Source organism: Cydia fagiglandana, chromosome 1 (genome assembly GCF_963556715.1).
Source record: "Cydia fagiglandana chromosome 1, ilCydFagi1.1, whole genome shotgun sequence".
Classification (NCBI taxonomy): domain Eukaryota; kingdom Metazoa; phylum Arthropoda; class Insecta; order Lepidoptera; family Tortricidae; genus Cydia; species Cydia fagiglandana.
Genome location: NC_085932.1, coordinates 16,382,093 through 16,406,029, shown reverse-complemented (window position 1 = coordinate 16,406,029; position 23,937 = coordinate 16,382,093). Strand labels below are relative to the sequence as shown.

Genomic DNA, 23,937 nt, shown 5'->3' with positions numbered 1-23,937 from the left:
TAATTTTACATGTATGTAAGATGTATGGTTATTGGTGCAATAAAGAATATTTACTTACTTACTTACTTACTTACTTACTTACCTTCATTACTCCGCAATCTCGATTACGATCTCGAAACGTATCAATAGATCGGATGTACGTTTCGAGAAAAACGTTATTACGGTTTTAATTTTTCTGATGTCTTATGCTATACTTTTCATAGTAGATTTTTAAAATATTTCACGTTACCTACCTTGTATTTGATAAAATGCAGAAGTGCCAATCCTATCTGCGCCATTGAATGAAACTGGTCCCTGAAAGCAAAATACGAAATTTCTTTTTTGGCAAATAAAGTGCATTGGAGATGGATTTAGATACCTACTCATGAATTGTTTATTCAAGCGTATTATGTAATATGTTAATTTTGTTGCTTCTTACCGAAACTCCAAGAAAACTAAGATTCGCCAATTGATTTAAGAACTCTTCTGCCATATCCTTTCTATTGTAATCGAAGTGGCTCAAGCCCATCTTAGCGCCTCCTTTAAGCAGGGTCCCGTTAAAGTGCGTCATGTCCAGGCTCCGCCAGAGGTGCTCCGCCTTCGAGAGCGCCAGTGCGATGGCCCAGACCGCGTCGTAGGTCTGCGGCGCGTACGGCGACACGGCGACCCCTGCGGCCGCCATCTCGCGGTGGAACATTTCGTTGGTCTGTAATATTATAATTAAAATAAGATCTTTAAAATTTATTAGATATCTATACATATTTAAGTTACAGGACATAATTAAACATGTTTATACATTACAATTAATCAATCGAAATTAGGAAGAGGAATACGTGTACGAACTGTAAGACCGTTTCTTCATAGAAATGAAGTAGGTACATACATACATATCCATTTAGATTGATATTTAAATTATACAAAATATATGTACAAAATTTGATCTAGGTATATTAACCACAACAATTTGCTATTTATTTTTTTCGATATTCCAATTCATATTATAAGTAATTAAGACTTAGAAGCTTTATAATTTTCGCTGCTACATCAAATTGAGTGAAAATATTTTCAATAAGTACCTTCTTAATGTAAACACCAGTGAGGAATATGGTGTCTACATTTTTATGAAGAACGGTCTTCTACTTACTCTTAATTATGCACTAATGGCATTTTCCGATTAGACACACTTTAACAATAGGTACTTAACTATTATTAATTGTTATAGTGCGTTTAATGGTATGGTAATGGTAAAGTGTGTATAATGTTGGCCAACAAACACCACAAAACCCTTAAGTTTTGCTTTGCAATGTCTTTGATCTTGATTCCAGCATTTTAGCCTTTTCATTTACTTAATTTCTTTTCTTCTGATCATTTTTCCGGTAAAGACAAAAGAAACTATCATCAGCGTTATCGGAGGCTAATGTTGGTCGAATTGAATTGGGGCTAAATTCTCAGATTTCGCATCCACGACAAATCAACAGTTGATTTTATTGCTCGTTGATTCTATCAAGTGTTGATCCGTTAATATCATTTGGTACAATCAAAACTCAACTCTGAACTCGGGGTGGTTCGGTTCGGTTTGGTTTGGTTACCACCTAACTGGATTGCTAATATCAAATTTTGACATTGTATGTATTCGAGAACTTATGAATTTTCCCACATCAACGGGAGATCAACACGATACGTCAAACATCACTTGTCGAATAGGAGTCTTGAATTACTTTATGCAAATTGTCATAAAAAAGATGCCTATTGAAATTCACTTTAAAAACATACGTACCCAATGTCAATACTCATATGAGAATATTTTTTGAATTATGATATTTTAATCCATGTTTCATTTACGTTTATTGGCTTTGGGCACCAAATAAAGTATTGTACCGATCAGGCGAAGCTACAACAATTTGTAGGTTCGTATCCTACCGACTGCGCCATGTAATAAGTATTATCATTTGAAATAAACAACAACCATATCTAGTTTGGTCTAAGAATGATCTTTATTTTTCTGTTTAATCATAGACATAAAACATAAAAGTTAAAGACAAATTAAACATACTCTAATTCAAATTAATTTTTGTGTGAAGTCTCAAATCACGTACAAAAGTTCAACGGCATAAATATTAAATAGTCGGATCAGTGGGACAAATGGCAGTTGTCGACACGGCGGGATTGATCAACCGCGGATTAGGCCTGAATAAAACATGAACGGGGTGGAGCGCTGTTTGTAGTTGCGTTACTTATCCGCTATCGCTATTGTATTAGACCGTAGAGCATAAATGTAGGGCTGTCAACTGGGTCACACGCAGATTTAAACCTTTTATTCCTGATTGTTAACTCCCAGTTAAGCCACTATGAGGACAGCTACGTCAAATTGTCAGGGATTTAAGATTCTTTTACGGACGTGAGAGGATTGAAATTCCGCGGTGGTAGTTACAGAACCATATTGTATATAGTACAATTAGACTATGACAGATATTTTAGACCGCGAATATCTCTTTGGAAAATAATTCCAGGATGGCAGATACTTTTGGAGCGTTGTTTCATTCGCTACTATTGATGCTGGCTGTACATGTGAAGGCTGGCCGCTCTAAGTACCTACTTTTACTACAATTTACTGACGAAATATATTTATGCGAATAACATACATGAACATAATTTCTGTTGAGAGGGCAGCATACCTATAGCTTTTCTTTTCTTACGTTTTTGATGAAATTGCCATTTCGGGAGAAAACGGCTTCCAGTAACTAAATCTTAACAAATAACTTTGATTTTCGCTTCAGCATAATATTCTTGGTCTTATAGGTTACGCTTTAACAAAAAAAAAAATATTTAATTGCGAATTTTGAAAAAATAATAGTCTTTAATAGTGTCAATAACGTACAAAAAATTAAAGAGAACGATAATATTTAGAAGTGGAATAACATTCTCAATTTTTGTATCGACGAGTACGTAGTATTCTTCCATCTTAATGTGCATCTCGTGCAATCGGTGATGACCCTATCGTTGAAATAGAAAGTTAGCTACCCTAGAGATCGTGGATGTTTTGTTCAGCCTTTTAGCGCAAGGTGGCTTACATGCATTATGTATCAGAAAGCGATCGAACGTACATGTACACCTGCGTTATGCGGAGTGTTAAGATAAGGTACGGCTGCGAGTTAGGTCCAATGGGTCTTTCATCGGTTGTCTACAATTCTACACGTTCGTATTGCGTTGTATTGTACGGGTTGTTATTCACGGAATAAGCAACGAATGGATACGCCTGAATTTCGAAGTGTGTAGATTGATTAAATATAATATAATCATGACGTCAATAAAAACAGCATGCAGTGGTAGTAATAAAATATCAAACTAACAATAACAAACCCTCATAGTTTGGAAATAGCAAAATGCAGTACAGATATCGTGCATAATTGTTTTCCATCGTATTTTCTAGGAAACGTTCGTATTTGTCATGTTAGTTCAGTCAATGTCAGTACTTTTCGTACCGGAACCGGGACTGACTGAAATAGCAAGACACGTTCGTAAATTTCCGTGAAAATACGATCGAAAATAATTACGCAGTAGTACATCTGTATTTTCAGATGACATCTTACTGGAAAGATTAAGTACTTTAGGGTATAAACTACCTTAAGATTGTAACGGGTTACAACTGCAGAATGCAGAGTGGTTAAACATAAAAAAAATATCAAACTTTGTTTTTCTTATTTCTTAAAGTCGATACTGTTTTCTGAGTTACTTACCAGCCCGGAGTATGAGCGGGCGTCCCCCACAATGCCCCTGTGCGCGGTGACGGACACGAGCCCTTCTAGCGCGGTGGCGAGCTGCGCGCGCGCGCACGGCGGCGTGGCGCGCAGGCGCGGCGGCGCGCCCGCCACCACCCACGCGTACTCCGCGCCCCACATTCCTAGCTTGAAAGCCTGTCAACAGTGACCACAATAAACCTGTTAGATATTTTGTAACAATATGATCGAGAAGGCATACGAATGTAGTTATAGGTAATTCACAAAAAGATTATAAATATACGGTGTGAACATTTTTAACACAAACTGCCAGCGACCTGCTAGGCGGATTCTCTGTTCGTATAGGCACTTTCCGCTTTAACGTAGCGCGTAGCTCAGGCTGACAGTGAACGCGTTAATCCATTCTATGCCCATGCACTACGCTACGCCGCCGCCGTAGCGGATAGCAACACTCCGCCATTTGCCGAAGTTTTTTTGTAACGAGAGCGCCGCGCCGGCTTATATTTCCGCCTTTTTTTAGTTGAAGAAAATTTGTTTTATTTTTTTTATGTCTCTTTTGATACTGACAGATCGGTATCATACCGCTTGACTTCTTATGAACATTGTTCGAATCGGGCCGTAAATTAGTTACCTATATAATCGTATCATCAGAATTATTATATGTAGGTACATATCAGTACCTATGCAATATGTTTTTATATCTATCTAGATCTAGACTCCCTTTTCTCAAAAAAATCTTGAAAAAATTTTAGTTATATTTAACAAACATTTTAATACAGTTACGAAAACAGTACCTATAAAGGAAAACCGAAGTAAATGAAACAGTCAACACTTTGATATTATTTTTAGTTTAAAAGAAACAATGGAGCTTTTACAAACGAGAAATCTTTCTTCGAGTTCATTACAGGTCTTTGAAAAACAACGAACAATAGTCGAGACATAGTCCCAAACACGATGTCTAACAGCGAACCATTATTTAACTTACGTTGTTGACGTTGTCTGGGAATAAAATGGCTTTTCAATTAATTCTTCAGAATGAATTATTTGAGATGATTTTTTGGCCTCAAACCCGAAGCTGTTAAATAAAAGTCATTGCTTCTTCTGTGCACCGCGGTGGCTACCTAATTTTTCATTAGTAAAGTAAAAAGGATCAAGCCCATTTAAAATACAAATTTAGCGTTCTACTTACATATGTATGGTTCAATTTCATGTAACAGCATTCGGAGATAACACTTTTGAAAAATGTAGTACGACAGCTACGAATATTCAAAATTAACCAAAAGCTATTACCTACATAAATTTGAGGCATATGTGTAGAACAATAAAATTGCCTTTTGAACAATTATAAGGTAGCCACCGCAGTGCACAGAAGAAACAATGTCTTTTGAGGCCAAAAATCATTTCAGATAATTCATACTATAGCTTTATGATGAAACACCGTACCTTCACTAGTACCCTGGTTAAGTAAGAAGTTGGATTGATGTCTATTTACTTGAAAAAAAAATTGAATCACTTTTGGCCCTGCCCTTTTTCAACGGTGAAACTTAGAAAAGAATCAGGATTTCCCGAGTGCCTAACCTGACCTAACAAATTTTTAGTATAAATTACATTCATTTATGTTGGTTGTTTTGATAAGTATCGATTGTAGGTACTAGTAAATTAATAAAAATAGGCGTCGTATTTCAAAATCGTGTTAAAACTATGGAGCAGGTATGTTATAGAATAGATAGATGAAATTTGTCGCAGTGAGCAATATCAATATATTATTTAGTTACGATTACGAGTAATCGAATATCATATAATTGTATTGAAAACTGAAGGATGATTGATAGGCAACATCAGTTTGAAATTTACTAGAAACCGACTTACAAATAGAAGCAGAGTGAATAAATAGTTTGGTATCGAATAGCTTTCTCAACACTAACTCTGTAGTTACACATAATGAGAAAACAGTTTGCGAAGATGCGATGTATCGCAGCTGTGCCAGATAAATTAAATTGCAGTTGTCGGTTGCACTTAATTACTACTACTGCCTAATGTAAGTAATGTACCTACCGTATTTTATTTAGTAATATGTACTTTACAGTACACTATATGCGGCGCGCGGAAATGAATTAGGTACATAAATGAATGGACGGAAATGATGGACGTCTTGATATTTTTTTTAAGTAATAAGGACATGTAGGATGTACCTATAGGTAATCACAATAGTTGCCTAAGTATTGGACTTTACTCTCGATTTTGAATAAACTATTTGGAGGGAAATGGGAAAATATAGTACTAGATAGTGTTATAGTAATTACCAGATAAGATGGCTATTCCGCACTTTCCAGCTGTTCACAAAACAATTAGTAATACCTGATTACCTTGTAGGGCTATCGTTGATTACTTAGTTAATGGGCAATTAGGATAAATATTATCTAAGGCATTTCATAAAATAACAAAAGGTAAACATTTGCGTCTCTTAGTTTGGTAACTAACATCAGGCTTTTTATGCGACGGTTTATGTTATCCAAAATATTAATAATATATCTAGTAAATACATGAACTCGGTGCCTCTGCCGGTCCCTAATGCATTAATTTACATTAATACTTCTCGACTAATATAACACATTTTAGGTCACTCCCTTTACTTAAACTTGGAACATCTTATTATTCTAAGCCATAAACTAAGACTATCCAATATAACTTTGATATAACTAATACCTACTGAATTAAGTAATTTCGAAGTTATTAACCACCGTGTTATCAGTTATCGATGATACCATGCAAATTATATTTTGATAAAATTGTAAGACACCGTAGAGCGTGACGCTTACATACTAAATATATATTTATATCTCAAGAAATTTCGATAACAACGAACCTTGTAAGATTAATTTTCAGGTGGATTATTATTATTACAATTGTTTGGACTGCTCTAAACGTTTCGTTTGTTTAAATTTAACTGAGCACGGCTTGGCAACTTTCCACGATTGTAATAAATTGTTATCTTTTGTTAATGAAATTTGGAGCTAAAATTTATTGCCGTGTGATGATATTGCATAATTTAATTCAAAATGAATAGTGCCTTTATTAACTCGCGTTACCTCCTAGCTACAGGGTGAATTATTGTCTGAGTAGGGTAAGTGACGTTTCAAAACTTATTTGAAAGGTAAAAGTGAGCAAAGGGTTCTTAAACAATTGTTTTGTAAATGTGTACTGCTTACAACAATGTGGGTAATTAATCGCACCTACCTCACAGAATATTTTGGGAATCATCTCCTGAGAAAAACTACCAATGATTATTCGGGTGTCCAGCTCCTGCAAATAATAAAAATACACATTTTACACAGGCGCAAAATAATTATATTATTACTTTTAGAATCATACAAAAGACAACTTTATAAGACATACTTTATATATTGCTTCCTGATCAGAAATAAATAATTACCTACAAATTAATCGAACTAAACTGTTGTGAGTCATTCTAATAATAACGAATTGTCATCGTATGTAGGTGGTATTAGGCTCTATGTTTTTGTATAAACACTACAAACTGCAAAAGAATTTAGGAGGTGATTTAAAGTTTTCTAATCATTCCAAACACTGATTGAGCGAAACTTTACGAAGTGAGACTAAATTGATAATACATGTTTGTTTTTATGTACTTCCATTTTGTCTAGATAAATTTAAAGTAAGCAAGGTCTTATGCTCACTGTTTTATTTACTTAAGTAATTTGTTTTATCAAGTTTTGTAATTTGTATATCCAAATTGGAAAATATTGACAAGCTAATGCAACGTATACTGTCTTGTTTTCTTATCACGTATGTATTTTTGCTACACCCTTTCCAGGGTCCATGTATATAACATCTGTACTATGGTATGCAAATAAAGATCTCTTATCTCTCTTAAGATCTCTTATTACATATTCCCTACACGCTACAACGGAGATGAGGTACACAACATGAATTTACTAGAAAGAGTAGTTCGCATCGAACTTTGAACTCGCGATTCATCTAAATCGTGTGATTGAAAAATCTAGTATTTTGTTCACGGAATTATATTCTATTTCATTTTCAATGGCCGCCCCATGACCAACCCGATGATCAACCCATGACCACCCCCTTGATTTTCCCCACTACCACTGAGAAGATTAGTAGGAGGCTGCACCTCTCTTCAATACTACATATTCACACCACAAGGCATTTAAATTATACTAATATAATTGAATTCGAGTGGTCTAAACTAAGCACTCGATTCTCAATGTCTAGCGCTCGTACCTATTTGAAAAACAGCATTTCATCGTTTTTAACAGATTTCCGAGACACAAAATCCAGCGCTCTAAATTAAAAAAAAAACGGCATCGCTTTTGGGTCTACAACTAATGTATTACTAAATTTCGTTTCAATTAAATACAAGTGTCTTAGGTTAATATTGCAGAACAAAGTATCAAAAGAAAAAAAAACATCGATATGCCGGGAGGTGCCCACAGGAGCAGAATGGCAGGTGCCACAGAATTCAGATTCGGTGCCGGTGTTAAATGTGAGAAATTCGATTCGCTTCACTCGCTCGTTCGATTATCAGATTGCCTCAGGGTTCTTCCCGATGCAAGTGCAAGTAGTAAATATTAACACGATATTTAGTATTTAAGCAAGTTTGGAGGAACTCTTGGCTATGGGCCGGGGTTCAAATCAAATACACGACTTTCATCAAGCCAAAGGCAAACTTTGCAAATGCGAGGCTAGCCAGATCACGAGAACTGATACAGTGTCTCACTTTGTTGGCATTACATAAATTCAACTGTCGCTCTTTGAAACTGATTTCGAGTAATGGAGATGGCGCAAGAAACGTTGATAGATGGGCTACACATTAAATGCGTCGATTACGTGATTTTGTTCTGTAAGCTTGGGGGGCTTGTTGTAACAGTTTTAGGAAAAAGGCCTGTATTGTCTAAAATATGTATAATTTTATAACTGAGATGATTCTGAGTTTGAGAGTCTGTAAAGAATTTATCTAAGCACAAGCCACCTGTTACATTAAGCCCCCAGCTCCCCTATTCGGTCCTTTTGTCGCAGCGAGTCTGTATTTATGAACTGTTACTAACCTTTAACTGTTGCAGTTGCTCTTTGAAGTCGGACTCTGCGAAGGTGATGGAGGCCGCGCAGGTGATGTTGGCGGCCTCCAGCTGCGTCACCAGCTCATTGACGGCCAACGAGTACACCTCCTCGTTCTGAGAGAACGCTGTCACGGTGTCCCAGCCGAACTGTCTGTATCAAATATTACATATTATATGGGGATATATTAATCGTCAAAAATACAATAGTTAGTGTATATGTCGCAGTAAGATAGATAAAGCCGTTATATAGTTATAACCCTAGGGATATAATTATATGACGTAACATAGTTATATGAAAGCGTTTCATTACTATCTTACTAGGTATATAACTATAATACGGCTTTAGTTTAGTGATATAGTTATATTACTGGATTAAGTTTAGTGAAATAATTGTAGGTAGGAGTGCAGCGGTGCGGCGGAGGTATAGTTATATCCCTAGGGATATAGTTATATGCCGTATAATACTTTTTAGCAATATTACGTAAAAGTACAGGTCGATTCACGAAAGCTGGCGCGAGATTTCTACTGAGTGACAGCTATTTTCATTGAAATTCTGTCAAATCTCGCGCCAGCTTTCGTGAATCGATCGCAATGCCTCATAAACCCTTAAAAATAGCAGCATGAAAATATATATAATAGTTATCTTACTAGGAATATGATTATAATACGACATATAACTATATCCCTAGGGATATAACTAAACCTCCGCCGCACTGCCGCACTCCTAATACCTACAATTACTATCTTACTAGGAATATGATTATAATACGTAGTTACGTACTATACGGCATATAACTATATCCCTAGTGATATAACTATACCTCCGCCGCACCGCTGCACTCCTACTTACAATTATTTCACTAAACTTAATCCAGTAATATAACTATATCACTAAACTAAAGCCGTATTATAGTTATATACCTAGTAAGATAGTAATGAATCGCTTTCGTATAACTATGTTACGTCATATAATTATATCCCTAGGGTTATAGCTATATAACGGATATATCTATCTTACTGCGACATATACAACCAAAGGATTAGGTACGCCTTAAATGCTGTTAGCCTAGGTACCCTAGCCTGCGCGATTTAAGCAAAGTTACCTGTGCCCTGACACTGAAACCTTGATGACTACTTTGAATAACTAGTTTAGCTATAGTATTTTTCAATGTAGAAAAGTATGATGATAGATGTCATGTCCAATTTAGGGACTGCTCCCGGTACTGAGTTTGCACGGCGAGAACCGGGAATTCCCGGTTCCGGTACTGTATTTGTATAGAAAACCAGTACCGGGACAATACCGGGAGCACTCCCATAATGTCCATACAATTTATGACCTAAATTGTATTGAATTGACATGTATCATCGTCATCGTACCCTTCCAGTTTGAAATACGCTATAGACACTTCCACGTGTTCAGCCGAATTATTTGAAACCGCCGGCGGCTTCAACACTTACAAAGGTCTCTACTCACTTAATACATTTTAATCAGAACAAGTGAATGAATGAAATCGTTTATTGAGACGGCAAATGAAACAATTATAAATTTTTACTTTATTAACTCTTCTCTTTCCGTACAGACTTTATAGAGATATATCCCTATTTGGAAAAGTATTCCAGCGGCGGTAGCACGACCGCATTTTTATTGCCTTTCACCATGCCTGTCACGATCTAACAAGTGTGTAAGTGACAGGCATAGTGACAGGCGATAAAAATGGAACCATGCTACGCCCGCAGGGAGACAGAGACTTTTGGCGCCTTGTTTCACCCGCTACTATTGACGTCGACTGTACGTAATCCAAATTGTTCCACTTTAGATATATATTTGAATATCGAAATGTATGTACAGTTTAATTTAAATAAACGCGTCGGGAATACCAAATATACAGCAATCACATTGAACAGAGAAATGTACCGAGTGTTTACGTAAATATCACATCACGTACGAATTTAACAATGAGTAGCTTATATGTAGGTATCATCTACATGCAATATTTGGATTTCCTGTAGGTATAGGTACTTAGTGCTTCTGGGCATTTTCCGCAAATCGACAACCATTGTGCCTCTTTCGCGTGAAACGAGATAGCACTACTCTAACCACCCCAGCTCCTCCATGAAGCCTAGCAAAGTGCACAATAGCTGTGTAGACCCTGCGAGTGATTCATACGAGGCCACGCGCGCTACGCTGCGTAACAATTCGTAGCTTTTTTATTACAAGCTTTTATTTACTTTCACCTGACCGTTGTCTGTAATCAAATCTTGCAAGTTAAATTTGATTCACTTCCCGGTTTCCAATTGAGCTGAAATTTTGCATAAGTACATACGTAAGCCGGGTGACAATGCAATATTATGGTGTCATCGAGCTGATCTGATGATGAAGACCGGAGGTGGTCATAGGAACTATGTGATAAAATAACAAAACCTAATTGTGTTTGGGGTTTTTAGAATTGTCTCGATGAGCATTAGTCTGCCTGTGGAAAGAAAAGTACAGTCAGCGATAAAAGCTTGTACCAAAAATGAATTTTTTGCCAAAAACTTATTTTCGGTTTGTAGTTTGAAAGGGTCAAAGTTTTGTGATGAATCAAAGTCCTTCGTACAATCAATTACCTTTATTTTACTCTAAGTTCTTACTTAAACACTTTCGACATTCTTAATTTAACAAGCAGTAAGCTTTCTTACTCAATGTTACCGGTTCAAGCGCCAGAGCGAGAATGCCCCTTCCATCCCATGGTAAGTTACATTTATACTTTTTCATCATTTGAATTGGCGGGTAGGAGAGAAGGGTCATTTTCGCGACTACCGACAGATTAATTAACAAATATTCGGGTAAACAATAATCAGATTTCTAATCACTACCCACTGAATGCCATAAGTTTAACATAACTCACATAAAATAATCATAATTTATTCTTGAAATCTTATGAAATATCACACTCGGCCATCCGACTGCGTGCTACCTCCGGTGCACGATCAACAATAATATCACACTCGGCCGTGTTGCACAATGCCTTTTCAATCCTATTATAGTTAGTCTGTTTATACAATACCAGTACTCTTCATTGTACACCAAAATACAATAAAATAATACAAAGAATTACAGCAACTCTAGTAGAGGTAAACTTCAAGTTATTTAATTTACTCATGGTATCAGGTATTGCAGATGGAAACTGTATTCATTCATCAAACTAGTATTGCTGTTACATAAAAAAGGGATGCCTATTTAAATACCTACTTATACCTAATGATCATGTTAATGTTCACGAAATACATCGTCCACACTGTCAACCCCATACGATTTGTTAATTTAGCTAATTACACGCAGGATTGCAGACATTATTATCGGCTCGTACTTATAGAATAAGCCCACATTTTATTGCATTGATTTTAGCACTGTAACATACTTCTTTTCAATTTTATTAAGTTCTACTTATAACAAACATGGTACGAGCAATACAATTTAGCCTGATATATCAGAATAAGAAGAAAGACAACTACCGCAGCATAGGCAATAATAACTGACATCAATAATCAAAATGTTTGACCTTTTATGGTAAATGTAGGAGCTGTTAATGGGAAGCTACGTAATTACATTAATGGCTTAATCAGGTTTGTAATTAACAGTTACAATGATCTAATGTTTTCTCTCTGACATCAAACTTTTTTTTTTAAATTACAATACTAGTTACATGCTTGATGACGTCCTCCACTGTAGGTCCTTCTTGAGCGTCGCCTTGACTCCCGCGGTCCTTCTTCGTACGGGTCATCTGAGCTAGGCCCTCGTCGTCAGCGCCTGCTGTGGTGACGACATCCGTCTGTCTTCAGGCCCCTCACGCTCGGCTGTCGCAGTCCACAGCGTCCTCTGTGGTAGACCGTCGCTGACCTCCAGCGTCTACCGCGACTCTGCATCAGTCTTGCACGTGACGGCAGTCTAGGTGATCTCGGGGTGTCAATATCGGAATCCATTTTACCCTGTAATTAAATTTCAGTGCGCTGCATGATTGGTCGTTAAACTTTCTTTCACCCTACACCAGCATACCAATGCTTTTTCCTATTTGAACTCGTTAAACTCAAGATAAACTCTTTAAACTCAAGATAAACTCTTTAAACTCAAGCTCGTATTAAACTCAAACTCGTATTAAACTCAAACTCGTATTAAACTCAAACTCGTATTAAACTCAAACTCGTATTAATCTCAAACTCGTATTAATCTCAAACTCGTATTAATCTCAAACTCGTATTAAACTCCTCAGATCCTGACTCTTACACTCGACTGTAACGGCAAACTCGTACTAAATAACACATCTATGGACTCTCTGGTAGCACACTACATGGCCACACTCATACGAGTCAACAGCACACCTACATGGCTGTAGACTCTAGCAGCCCACTACATGGCGTAGACTCTAGCAGCACACCTACATGGCCGCACTCATAAACAGCACACCTACATGGCTGTATACTCTAGCAGCACACCTACATGGCCGCACTCATAAACAGCTAACCTACATGGCTGTGTACTCTAGCAGCACACCTACATGGCCGCACTCATAAACAGCACACCTACATGGCTGTATACTCTAGCAGCACACCTACATGGCCGCACTCATAAACAGCACGCCTACATGGCTGTATACTCTAGCAGCACACCTACATGGCCGCACTCATAAACAGCACACCTACATGGCTGTATACTCTAGCAGCACACCTACATGGCCGCACTCATAAACAGCACGCCTACATGGCTGTATACTCTAGCAGCACACCTACATGGCCGCACTCATAAACAGCACACCTACATGGCTGTATACTCTAGCAGCACACCTACATGGCCGCACTCATAAAGAGCACACCTACATGGCTGTATACTCTAATAGCAGCACACCTACATGGCCGCACTCATAAACAGCACACCTACATGGCTGTATACTCTAGCAGCACACCTACATGGCCGCACTCATAAACAGCACACCTACATGGCTGTATACTCTAGCAGCACACCTACATGGCCGCACTCATAAACAACACACCTACATGACTGTATACTCTAGCAGCACACCTACATGGCCGCACTCATAAACAGCACACCTACATGGCTGTATACTCTAGCAGCACACCTACATGGCCGCACTCATAAACTGCACACCTACATGGCTGTATACTCTAGCAGCACACCTACATGGCCGCACTCATAAACAGCACACCTATATGGCTGTATACTCTAGCAGCACACCTACATGGCCGCACTCATATACTCTAGCAGCACACCTACATGGCCGCACTCATAAACAGCACACCTACATGGCTGTATACTCTAGCAGCACACCTACATGGCCGCACTCAAACTGCACACCTATATGGCTGTATACTCTAGCAGCTCACCTACATGGCCGCACTCATAAACAGCACATCTAGGTACATGGCTGTAAACATTAGACCCGGTTATATGATACCACCTACATGATATCATAGACAACTAGAACCATTAGAGTCTGACTATAGTACACCACCTACATGGTGACTAACTACTTACTAACTACACTTTTACCCACATACATAGGTAACTAAACATTAGACCCGGTTATATGATACCACCTACATGGTATCATAGACAACTGCAACCATTAGAGTCTGACTATAGTACACCACCTACATGGTGACTAACTACTTGCTAACTACACTTTTACCCACATACTTAGGTAACTAAACATTAGACCTGGTTATAAGCATGATACCACCTACATGATATCTTACCTAATAACATAGTCCGCATACATACATAGATAACCAGAAACATTAGGGGTCCGACTATAGTACACCATCTACATGGTGACTATAGCTACGCCTCTACCTATCTACATATGCAACTGCAACATGATCTGTTTAAAATATATATATATTCATTTCAAAACTAACCAGAGCAGTTTATCAAGCATGACTTGCTATTGGATAATTTAGCTCATACTAAACATACTATTTAATGGATTAGGTTCAGTATTCGAAACTCAAACATAGGATGTAAATATATGTAAACACTTTCATTTAACGACAATACGTATTTCAAATAAATCTGCATATCAACCGAGAACTTCTGCATGTCTTCACAATATGGGCATACTAAAATTTAAAACCTCTCTCAGTTAAATAACATTGCTCCTTTTTAATGACAATAAACGTACTTGCCTTTAATGGTACACATACAGTACATGTTTGTATTTTAATTGTTAACGGATTCATTAAATATTTATCCAAGTCGTATTCATTGTATTCATCTTTGCTTGACATTAATATTACGCAAAAATAAAAATAGCATACTACTGCACTGTATACACTAATCGTAACATGACTCTTTTAATTTACTTCAACTTGACCATGATCGCGTATCTGCATATTATTTAATCAGGTTTTAAGATTATAAGCATTACACAACTTAAAACTTACTACCATGACGTCAGAGCATATAAAATATGTATATGTAGATATACTAGGTACTCACACGTTCTGGTCCTTTTATGGGCGCAGTTTATTACCACTTCTGGCTTGTGATGAATCAAAGTCCTTCGTACAATCAATTACCTTTATTTTACTCTAAGTTCTTACTTAAACACTTTCGACATTCTTAATTTAACAAGCAGTAAGCCTTCTTACTCAATGTTACCGGTTCAAGCGCCAGAGCGAGAATGCCCCTTCCATCCCATGGTACGTTACATTTATACTTTTTCATCATTTGAATTGGCGGGTAGGAGAGAAGGGTCATTTTCGCGACTACCGACAGATTAATTAACAAATATTCGGGTAAACAATAATCAGATTTCTAATCACTACCTACTGAATGCCATAAGTTTAACATAACTCACATAAAATCTGTGCCTCCAGTGTAAAAGGGTTAAACTCAAAAAATGAAATTTTTCAGTATGGCCGAAAAACGTTTCAAACCGTGTTTTCTCTGCATTGTTTCTAAAAAAATTAGGTTTTTGTCTTTAGTTTAGATAGTTTAAGTCATTAATTATAACTTGTCATTTAAATTAACCTGACTTATGTGAAAGTAACGGAAATATTGGCTTTCAAAAACAACTTATATCCCTTTTCACAAAAATAATGAATGTGTGAAAAGGTTAAACTGCACTTTCTCTAGTGTTGCTAAAATCTTTTTGAACTTTTGTGTTGTGTAAAGAAACCATTTTGGGAACTAAATATTGAATTTTTTTTAGATTGATGGTACAAAAAACAAACCAAAGAGAATAATATCAATGTAATTAAAGAGTGACTTAATATATTTAATTACTCTGTTGAAATTGTGAATGGTTACTGAACAGAGTAATGTTGTACTGTTGTACTGTAGTAGTGTTGCACTGACAACAGGGCAGTTGTACTTGTTTGTCTTACTTCCCCATCTTTGTTTTTTTATTTTTTGTTTTTGTTGCACAATTATTTCATAATCAGCCTTTTAGATGTCTTTTTTTCTACAGGACTTTCTTTTTGATATTTGACTTCCACCGTTTTGCACAACATTGACCAACAAAAAAAAATTATATGGAAAGGAATCTAAGTGAACATTAACCATAATCATTAACTCAATTTAGCGAAACTAGATGGTGAAAAACGGTCAAAGTAAATTATTTATACCCCTTTACACATCATGACGTCTTAAAAAATGTTTGTGAATAATAAAAAAACTTACCGTCATTCACGAACTAGACTCGGTAGTTGAAATAGATCTAAGTGAATTTTGATTTCTTTACACCGAATGTTTCTTGAAATGTAGTTTATTCATTAAGATTAAACTTTACTTTAACTATCGTTCGTAACACGATTCTTAAGTACCAATTTTTTAAACGAGATTATATAAAAGTAAATCGTTTGAACATAATGGTTAAGATTTTTGGCAAACTTAAACCCTTTTGCACAATCGATATCTCAGCAATTAGAAGTCGTAGGGCCGTGGGTGTCAGCAGAAAAGATGTAGTTTCATGTAATAAACCTTGTACTGGCAAAATTTGTAATTTGGACAAACTCGAGTTTAACCCTTTTACACTGGAGGCACAGAAATAATCATAATTTATTCTTGAAATCTTATGAAATATCACAGTTTCATCAAGGTTTTTCTTTTCATCAGTAATTGAACGGAAATAACACTTTTTATAAATGCTATTAGGTAAGTACCGGAAAATGTGTCTACTTTGATCCCCACTGAGTAGTTGTGCTCTAACAGTTTTTATATAAGTATGATAATTGATAACTATTTATATCAAAATCGGCATATATATCAACATACTTGTACTTATCACAGTATAATAGTAAAAAATATATATATGCTGTCAGGCGCATTATTAAAGTCGCATTATAGGGGCCCGCAGATTACCAGTAGGTACGCCGGACGATATCAGCTTGTCAGTTGATCGGAGCTGTAAAATTTTGCGTTTAACTGACAGGCTGATATCGTCCGGCGAACTGGTAATCTGTGGGCCTCTTAAAAATAATGTAGTACCTGATGAATGCGATCCTGGCGGGGTTGTGCGAGGAGTCGGGGGCGACGGTGCGACAGAACAGAGGGAACTCGGAGCGGTCGCTGAGCGCAGGCGACGTAGACCCGAATGATACCTGAGAACGCCGAAATCTATTACCTATTATTACATAGTCTAACGTACAATTTAACACAATTTGTACAACGTTTTGAGTGATATACCTGACTTACGATTTCATGATCAAAAATATAGGCTTCCCTATTTTATGAGTAGTGGATGAAGATATCTGTACATACTGGTCCTACTGGTAGCCGACAGTTTTACATATAAATGAGTAGGATTTTCAACAAGCAATGTTAAGAAAAGGCACGTTTTAAGCGGTTAAGACGCATACAAAAATGTTTGAATATATATGGGTATCAATACGGTATCAATGTCTAAGGCAACCAAAAAGTTTTGTTATGATACTTATGATCCTAAATATTTTGCGACGAGCATTAGTTTTGAAAAACATATTTTAACTTATTGTGATTTAGTCGACGTCAAATATATGTTTACATTTTCTCCTTATCACAAAGGAGTAAGGTGCAAAAGTGTAAACTTATCTTTGACTTCGACTGTACAGTCACCTGCAATAACATGTTACTATTCGAAGGCCGCAAAAATATGTGACACGCTCTTATGGCTCTACAAATAAGGTCGTGTCAGATGTTTTTGCGGCGCTCGTTGTGCAACATGTTAGTGCAGGTGACTGTACGTACCCCAAAAATTACCGAGGAATAAACATGGCAAAGAATATCCAAAACCCTGTAATAATAAAAAAAAAAGTTTTTAGAATAGGTACCTATTGATTCATAACATTTTAACATTTACTTATAAATAAACTGGTGATCGAATGGTAAAAGTTGGTTACTTTTCCCAATATGACAAGGCGGGTAATTAAAGGAGGTCGGGTCATTAAAAATACTATGCTACATAATACGAGTATTAGGTATGTCAGTGATTTAGGTACTTAAGTCTAAACTTTACCCGCTATACAAAACTGTAATGTTATTATATAGTTAATATCTGTCAAGTATTAATTTATCTCCAAATATTTAGGCTTCAACAATGTAAAGCAAAAGCAACACATAGACGTGCACTTAGTTAACTAAGCGAGGTATTTATTTACTGTTAACCAGTAGGTATTTAAGTGAGAGCGGTCCGAGGCGCCAGGGGTCGTGCATACCGGCGTTTAATTAAGGGCGGTGTTTCCTGCTGCACGTAGAATGCTTTGATGATATGATAAGTGATAACCATGGGCGTCCGGTTTATATTACAATTAATGTTGGTACCCTATCGTGTTTGCTCAAGGTTTGTAGACGTGTACGACAAATGACGTCAACTTTGACCGAGATATTTTCGAATAAATTTTAGGGGATTTCACCTGCTAAACAACGTTTTGATCATGTCTTCGCAAACCTAAACATATTCTACAGTTCGTTTTTTTTAGGATTAGAAATAAGGTAAACAATCTTGGTGTGTCTTTTAATTGACAAACACATTTTAAAAATAAGTTACGGCAAATATGTAACAATTATGAATCTAATAGGATCATTTATATTCTTCTGCTTTCATAAACAATCATTTTTGATTTTTAAAAAGCGTTTTTCAATTAAAAGACTTGTTAAATCGCTTACCTTCTTGCAAGTTCTTTCTAATGCTAAACTATATGTAGACTGAGGAAAATCTATATGACATGTTCTTTTCGGAAATTTAATATTGCGTGTATACACACTATTAGACCAAAGTAGATTAAAATGACCTTAAACCACTTCACGATCGAGTTATCGCCTGGGAGGAAATGACCTACTTGTAGCTAGCTCGGAGTCTATAGGCATAGGCACTCATAGTCTGATCAAGTAGTGATTCAAAAAGCCTTTTCGTTTCATGTGGGTACGTATAGTCAAGCACCAGCTGTCAGTTTGTTCACTAAAAAAAGCAATACGTACTTACACGTAAAAACTGCTGCCGATTGTACATCCTCAAAAGCCCTCACTAACCTGATTCCGAAAACAAACCGAATACCTACGGTTCTACACTCCTTCAAATAACCCCTTTGTTTGACCTATATCCAACCTTATCTACTACAAACTATGGCTCACTGTCCCACAGCTTGTTGTCGAGGCTCAGATGTTACTAAGGTAAATTCCATCAAGGCTGAAATTCTCAGAAATCCACTGTTCGCTGCGTATTGAAGTTGGTAGGTAAATTCGATTCAACCCGAGATTACCTAGTCTAGTCGCTGAAGCGGCGCTTAGGGGTTCATTCAATAAACTAACCTCAATTATCGATCGATTAAGCTCAATGTATCAGTTGTACAAGCAAGATTTTCGGTTAAAATAAAATTTTACATTGCAGAACGCGACAATAACTTGTTTTAATTAGATACATGTCATAACAAAGTAAGTAAAGTATTCTACTCTGGTGGAGTATATTGCATAACAGCGCTAGGACAGCTACTGGAAAACTCATGTAATAAGTTCACTGTATTTACGAGCAACCAATTCCATATTTAAGCTAGCTTCTCACTAGCAGCCATAACCTCAGAATAGGCCAAGATCACATGACGATCGGAATCGCGCTCGGTGTCTAGCGCGTCGAAGGACCTATCCACGCTGGGGTCACACACCTGAACAATGTTCCAGTAGGGCACGATCTTGGCGATGCTCTCGGTGACCTCCGAGCATGCGGAGCCCAGTAGCATGACCATCCTGGAGTCGCGCTCCGTATACAATGCGTGAAAAAATCGGTCCACGCCCACACCTGGGTCACACTGTTAACAATATGAATACACTTTTACATGTACAATTTTTACAAACAATAAAAATAACCAAAAATTACAAAATACAATCAATAAATATGGAATCAATGAAACCTTGCTTAATACATTCATAATGTGTTCATTCAAGTTTTCAGCTCAGTGTACCTAGGTACTTATTTTGTATAATTATCAGAAATGTTATTAATTAAATGCCTCTGGTTGAGGCCCAAGTTACAGTAAGAATTCATGTTAAGATCACAATATTCTTATATTGTATTGTCTTATATTGTCTTATATCCTTACAGATTGTAAAATGGCTATTATTTAATAACAAAATATTTAAATCCAGTACCTAGCAACACCAGACTACGTAAAACATATTCCAAGTTCCAAGCCCAAATATCTCGAACTGATGTAAAGTTATATAGGTCAGTAAATGAATGCTCAAAAAACGTTGTAGAGGGAAATGCTAGGAACACAATTTTTGACTCCGTAACTTTGTTTGGACTAGTTAGGAGGTGAACATATCAAAAGTCCCCGGCTGTAGCCCCGGTGCTGCGGGGAAGAGGGGGGTAAGAAGGTCGAATTTTTCGGTTTTTCATTGATATCTTGGAAACTTTGCATCTTAGCGACATGACTACTAAGACAAACCGAAAGCTCATAAAATTAGTTACAAGTTTTATCTAGTCAAGTTTTTCGATATCTTGAATAGTTTTTGAGATACCCGCTCTTGAAAGTTTATTTAGGGATTTTAATTTTATCTTGATATCTACATCAGTGATGCTGTTAGGCCATGTTTGGTATCATTTTCGTATAAATCGGGGGTGCTGAATTCATTTATGGTATCACATTGACACTATTTCGAAGTAAAACCAAAATTAAAAAAAATATATTTTTAAAAATCCCTCTTCTCGCTGAAACCGCTGAACCAATTTCGTTGAAATTTTGTATAGAAATAGTTTCAGTCTCGACACAGGACATAGGATGGTTTTTATAACCAAAAGCATCTTTTGAGGATGTGAAAAGTGGGGTGGAAGTTTGTATGAGGAGTCAATAACCGCTGAACCGGTTTAGGTGAAATTTAGGATGGTATACATCTGTGATTTAGATGAAAATGATACCAAACATGACTTCAAACCTTACCTTAAGCAGTATTAACCTCAGGAATTCAGTTTCGTCGACGAAGTTGAATTCCCCCCATACTCCATTTCACAACTTTAAAGGATGATTATTGAGATAAAAAGTATCTTATGTCCTGTCTTGGGACTCGAAATATCTGTATACCAAATTTCAATTAAATCGGTTGAGCGGTTTAAGCGTGAAGAGGAATTTAAAAAAAAGGTATTTGTTTAAAGTTTATATGTTTTTTCTTAGGAATGGTGTCAATGTAATACCAAAAATGAATTCAGCACCCCCGATTTATACGAAAATGATACCAAACTCGGCCTAGCAGCTTCACTAATGTAGATATCAAGATAAAATTGAAAGCCCTAAATAAACTTTCAAGAGCGGATATCTCAAAAACTATTCAAGATATCGAAAAACTTGACTGAATAAAACTTGTAACAAATTTTATCAGCTTTTAGTTTGTCTCAGTAGTCATGTCGCTAAGACGCAAAGTTTCCAAGATATTAGTGAAAAACCGAAAAATGAGACCTTCTTTCCCCCCTCTCCCCCCCAGCACCGGGGCTACGGCCGGGGACTTTTGATATGTTCATCTCCTAACTAGTCCAAACAAAGTTACGGAGTCAAAAATTGTGTTCCTAGCATTTCCCTCTATAACTTCTTATTTCTTGGCCTAATAACCATAACATAAGTTAGTTTTAGATCGAATCCGATGTCAGATAGGTACCCAAAAGTAATAACTTCGCGCCAGTTGGCTGCTTAGGGTTCTCTTTTTGGGAGTACTTGAGTAGGTATGTGACGTCGACCTTATGAGGACGCCCACATTACGTGAGAAGTCATTAAGCATTTTCGGATGAATTAAAAAAATACCACCCTAAATAATAAAATCTGCGGTATAGTATAGACTTTACATAATGTTAGTGGGTTTAAATAAGTGCATATCTGTGCCACAACCTGGGTATCTCAAAAACAAAATATTAAGATTATAAAATAAGTAATTTAAAATACCACTTTTTAGCTTGGCAGGGCAGCTCGGCACCGAACAGGCCCGGGACTGGCACGATGGTCTTACCTTCGTGTCGTTGGTGAAGAGGTGCAGCTTGTACCCGGGCAGGAGCTCGCGCCGGTTGACGTGTTGCACGGCCAGCTGCGCGGCGGCCAGCTCCGAGGCGCCCTCGGCCCGCGGCGCCACTCCCACTGACAGCTCGAACAGGCCCAGGATCGACACGATCCGGTTGGAGCTGGATTTCGATATTTCTGCGGATAAAAAGCGTATTTAAACTGGTGTAAAATTGAAGCGTAGTATAACTTCTAGTATTTTCCAAGGTTTCACTTTGGTTGAAGAGTGTTAAGTTCCGTTCCGGCTATTCTGCTGCTGGCTCCCTGATACTGCGTACCTAATGCATCGCAGGCATCGCAGCCACAATGTGTTTTTTAGGGTTATTCCCACTAGTTACCACCAAGTTGTTACCAGTGGTAACTACTGGGAATTTTTTTCCAACCTTTTACCACTGGTAACAAAAATAAAAATTAATAAAAATTCCCAGTAGTTACCACCAAAATTTTGTTAGAGTTAAATACTAATAAAAACACTATAAATAGTGTAGTATAAATATATAGAGTAATTTAATAAATAATTAGAAGTCGATTAGTGTTTTAGTAAACTCCCTTAAAAGTGACCAAAAATATTGAAACAGTTTAACCGGTACTTGTACAAAAACTATGATATATGTACTAAAGGATAATTTTAATAATCCATTTAGATGATTTTTCAAGTGATTTTATTAGGTAATTCAAAATAACAATATTTATACTATTCATACCTACTGTTTTTATTAGTATTTAACACTAACAAAGTTTGGTGGTAACTACTGGGAATAAAAATTCCCAGTAGTTACCACTAACCCGAGTTGGTGGTAACTACTGGGAATTTTTATTCCCAGTAGTTACCAGTGGTAAAAGGTGGGAAAAAAATTCCCAGTAGTTACCACTGGTAAAATCTTGGTGGTAACTAGTGGGAATAACCCGTTTTTTAGTTTTCAGTTTTACCTACATTTTATAATATTTATGCTAGTTTTAAGGTAAAGATACTCTTATTAAAATGAATGCATTCTAAAAAAGCGCTTCGTTTACGAAACAAAATTGTGTCTTTTATGTCGATCGCGTGAGTCAGCAGCTCAATTTTTCGGTGCGTCAGTTTTTACGTCCTACGTTGAGCAGACGGCGTCGACGGCGCGTGTTTGAAACGTGTCGAACGAGTCACGTCACTCACGTCACTGCCTTCGCGATACGTCAGCATAAGACACCTCGAGATTTAGATTCGTTTTGACGAGTACAATTCTTGGAGTGTTAAGTACAGTCAGCAATAAAAGTAAATGTAGTCACAATGTTTTTTTTTTCGTACAAGCTTATTTCTCCTTATACGCAACCGAGGCTTCAACTCATTCGTTTTTAATTTGCCAAGAAATGAGGTAAACAATTTTGTGGTAAAAGGTGGTTCGCTTTTCATACAAAATTCAATCAAAGCTCATTAAGTAACTACACACTATTAGTACACAAATATTTCCGCATTTATCTTCTTTCGAATATTCGTTTGCGCGAAATTAACAGGAAAACAATGTTTCATACAGAAATCATGCAAAAATCATAGTTAACTTTTCATCAATTTTACGTATGTATGTGTCACAAATGTCGTGTACAGATACATTTGCGACGTTGCCATACCATTTCCG

General features: G+C 36.8%; 1 protein-coding gene across 1 annotated transcript in view; it reads right to left on the bottom strand.

Moving 5' to 3' along the window:
- Positions 1 to 23,937, bottom strand: part of LOC134664190 (gamma-aminobutyric acid type B receptor subunit 2) — a 179,607-nt gene that overhangs the window by 10,459 nt on the left and 145,211 nt on the right. Inside the window, exons 4-11 of the mRNA XM_063520787.1 lie at positions 22,278 to 22,462; positions 19,949 to 20,092; positions 17,301 to 17,413; positions 8,804 to 8,966; positions 6,954 to 7,019; positions 3,695 to 3,893; positions 419 to 711; positions 234 to 294 (exon numbers count right to left, since the gene is read on the bottom strand). Coding sequence (XP_063376857.1) covers positions 234 to 294; positions 419 to 711; positions 3,695 to 3,893; positions 6,954 to 7,019; positions 8,804 to 8,966; positions 17,301 to 17,413; positions 19,949 to 20,092; positions 22,278 to 22,462 — 1,224 coding nt within the window. The remainder of the gene's footprint in view (positions 1 to 233; positions 295 to 418; positions 712 to 3,694; positions 3,894 to 6,953; positions 7,020 to 8,803; positions 8,967 to 17,300; positions 17,414 to 19,948; positions 20,093 to 22,277; positions 22,463 to 23,937) is intronic.